At 36.3% G+C, this 3,887-nt stretch overlaps 1 protein-coding gene across 1 annotated transcript; it reads right to left on the reverse strand.

The window, feature by feature from the left end:
* On the reverse strand, nucleotides 1–3,065 carry LOC147869911 (uncharacterized). The gene is made up of 5 exons (XM_087334587.1): nucleotides 2,927–3,065; nucleotides 1,417–1,534; nucleotides 1,219–1,306; nucleotides 835–924; nucleotides 1–423 (listed from the first exon to the last, which is right to left on the reverse strand). The coding sequence occupies exons 1-5, from the start codon at nucleotides 2,976–2,978 to the stop codon at nucleotides 289–291; spliced, it is 483 nt and encodes a 160-aa protein (XP_087190713.1). The 5' UTR covers nucleotides 2,979–3,065; the 3' UTR covers nucleotides 1–288.
* Nucleotides 3,066–3,887: the final 822 nt, after the last annotated feature.

The raw sequence follows: 3,887 nt of genomic DNA on the forward strand, positions 1-3,887 counted from the left end.
GAAAAAAAAACTTATTTTAAATAAATCTCTCTAAAATAAGTATGTGATTGAAAAATGAGATCCAAGCTCAGAAAAACTTTCAGATGAGAAACATTTTGATCATCAATTTTCTTTCAGAAAGAGAACAATATTTAATTGCCTCTACATGTGTGAAAAACACCCCATTCAAAAAAACGAAACATAGAGGGGTTGTGAGAGAAATGAAATACAGAAGCATTGATACATGCTCTCCCATGTTAGAAAAAATAGAAACAAAAGAAGGAAAACCTTGGAACAAATTTAAAGACATTATGTAGCAGACTCTAATTCAGCCGTGGTTACATCCTCACTGTTCGACCCATCATCTGCCCTCAATTGCGCCGATACATCATCGATTGCGGCATTCAGTTGTGCAATCTTCTCATTCAAATTCTTTCGGGTTTTCTACCACCAGCAAAAGAGTGTCTTAAAAATGTTAGAACTCTATGAATCTCATGTCTTCATCAAAAGAACATGTCAACGTGAATTTATTTCATGAAAACCATGAATCCATATGTAGTTCAGAAAAAAGGGTGAAAAAACTCAAAAATAATAATGAGTAAATTCTGTCATTATCATGTGACGTAAATTGTAGAGTTGGAATTATTTATAAACAGATATTCTATGATTAACAGAATAGGAGGCTACACAATACTATGTCTCTTTTGTCTTATATTTGGTTGATGATGTCTACAGATGACTAAAAATAACCATGTCGTAAGTCATTGCCTCCTTGGTTTCATGGAAGCTATGGAATCCATGAACACATGTATAAACGCAAGAAAAGCAATCAAATCACATAATTCTGCAACATACCTCAAGGCCTTCATCGTCATCTAATCCCTTTGGGAGCTTCTTTAAGGATTCATCGAGTTCCCTCTCAACAACAGAAAGGAATTTGTTCACCTTCATCGCATAAAAGCATCACCACCATGAGTAATAATATCTTTCTCTATCTAATATATAGATATATATCAATGCAGCAAAAAATGGAAGTTTTATGTGTGTTGTTTATGTATATCTATATACTATCACACTTTGTCTGATTGTTAAAATCATCAATCCAGCATATCATAATAATGATTCACAATATAGAAACGACGAGAATGCCTTGAAAATTTGAAGAGAAAAGCAAATGGGATGGCCTCTTAACCACATAGACTCATTGACAAAGAACACGCATCTCTAAACTACACATACCTGAGGAGCAAATATGCAGCCAAGAGCGCCAAAGAGTGCTCCTCCAATAACAAAACCAGCAACAAAATCACCCGAACCACCACGTTTTCTGCAAATTGCATTTGAAAAGTTTTACAGAATAAGAGTTTACCCTTTACAAGAAACGGAACTCATATCAATCTGAGAGTACTTATTGAAGTGGCAAAAAATATATTTTACTTATATTCAGCAGAAACATAGACACTCCGCTTCTGATTTATGCTTTTCTGTCTGGGAAAGGTGTGGGTATTTTTAGTCCACAATGAGCATCGCAGTCCAGAATCGAATGTATTTGTCCCTATATATGAATATATATACATGTGAAATAATTTGAACAATTTCAACCTTTATGTAAATAAGAACACTGCTTGAACAATGCAACTTCAAACAGCCAATTCAAAGTATGTACATGGTCAGGTTGCATGTCTTCGCACCTTGAACCATAAAGAATTAAGCTGGAATCTAAATCTAAGTCCTAAATATGCAGTCAAACACTAAAACCTAAACTCTGAATGCACATAATGACAACAAACTTTAAATCCAAAGGATCACAAGACATTATCAGTATCAGTATAAATAAAAAAATCGCGGGTTTATATAATGAGTTCAAATAATATAGCTTCAACGACCAATTCAGCATAAGCACATGTTAAAATTACATGTCTTCGCACCTTTCAGTTCCACCCATAGATAGTCTCAATACCAATGTTAAATGGGTGGTCCTAAACCATGAACGACCGTAAGTCTAAAGACTAAACCTGAACCTTAAATGGGTAGCCATAAACCCTAAATCCTACATACCATCATAAAAATAATTAAAGATGGTCAGTATAAGACAAAGTTCCAATCACAGGTATTACAGGTTTGTTCAATTAATTCAAAACATGCATCTTCCATAGCTAAGTAGCATATGACATGAATGACTTTCATATCTTCAACTGGCATCCTTAAACAGTTTAATCATGGAGCCATAAACCCCAAACCCATAAATATTAAAACTTAAAAGAAGCATACAGCATAAAAACCATAGGCCATCGACACCAAAACACTAAAATGATGAATTTATCTTGAAGTTCAAATCATGCATAAACAAAGAAAAAAGCATGGGCACACATTTAAAATGCCCATAAACCCGAAAGGAGAAATCATTACATCGTACCAACCCATTAATTGGGTTTACGCTCTGAGTTTAAATCATGCACACTCAACAAAAAAATCAGTATATGCAAACGACCAAATTGTATTAATTCACATGTGTGAACCATATAGGACCAAATTGTAAACGCAGAGATGATGGGTTTATCTATCAAATTATGCAACTTCAATACACAGCTTGTGGCGAATGTTGCGGTGATGAGGTTTATATGAAGAGCTCAAAAAACATGCATTTTATACAATATTCTCCAATGGTAGATGGGATCTCAACAAATAATCGCAGAGTTAAATGGGCATGAATAAATAAATAAACTGACGGAGATAATCTTATTTTTTTAGTAACACTTTTATTACTAGTGGGAAACCTCAAAGAGAGATGAAAACCCACAAAGAATGAAGACGGAGATAATCAACGCCTAAGAAGGCACAGAGAGAGATAGAGAAGGCATAGATTTGGTGTCAGAATCAAAGGAACATGGGACATGCAGAAGATGACAGAAGCCCACAATTTGTTTATATGGTTTTACAGAGGTACCTGAGAGGCGGGAAGAACAGAGCGTCGAAGAAGATAGAGCTGAGGTAGCCATGGCAACACAGACAGAGAGAGACAGATACAGAGACAGAGAGATGGGTGGATTATATAACTCATAAATGTCGTTTAAAAGAGGCTAAAAATGGTCATCACATCGAGTGACAGAGGGAGAGAGAGAGAGAGAGAGAGAGAGAGAGAGAGAGAGAGAGAGAGAGAGTGTGTGTGTGTGTGTGTGTGTGTGTGTGTGTGTGTGTGTGTCTCTCTCTCTCTGCCTGCCTTCCTTTTTCCTGTCATGCCCTTTGCATTTTCAGTCCTCCATGGAGCTCTCAACCCACAAAACATTTCTACCCTCCAAATCATTCATTCATTTACATACGTACATACATTCATATATACCTCGGCCTCGCTTCATTCGGAACTCTCTCGAACACTCTACTTCTCACAAAATCATTTGTCGAAAGAAACACCCCCATTCACAAACTCTTTCTTGTATTGTCTGCGTTTTGCTTGTCGTCACTCGACACTCATTTGTGATCAAATCATTTTGTCGAAATCGAGGCATGTCGGACACCCGCCTGACTAGCTTGCTCTGGACCATTGGACTCCGACCGAGCACAATTTCATTTATGTATGGCGTTGCGTTAAAGATTTTATCCAAAGGTAACTAACTAGAGTGGTCGACTTCTTGTTCATCGTGTTCGGGTTGGAAGAAGAAAAATGTTGAGGCAAAAAGCAATCAATGTGCCATGTAGGACCAAATCCAAGCAAAACCTAGTTTTCGAGCATTCAATTTGAACTTTCACAATGTGTGAATGAAATTAGCTAGCTTCGTTTTTTTAATTCTAGTTTACTAACGATCCGGGTTGCCCTTTGTTAGTTTGTCTTCTTTGAGGTTGATTGTTTGTAGCATATATTAGTGCATCGATGAATCTGATAATGATTTTGATTAATGCAATTTTCAAAT

This window comes from Azolla caroliniana, unplaced genomic scaffold (genome assembly GCF_043228905.1).
Source record: "Azolla caroliniana isolate FFs.n. ecotype wild unplaced genomic scaffold, voAzoCaro1.0.p SCAF_1, whole genome shotgun sequence".
NCBI classification, from domain to species: Eukaryota; Viridiplantae; Streptophyta; class Polypodiopsida; order Salviniales; family Salviniaceae; genus Azolla; species Azolla caroliniana.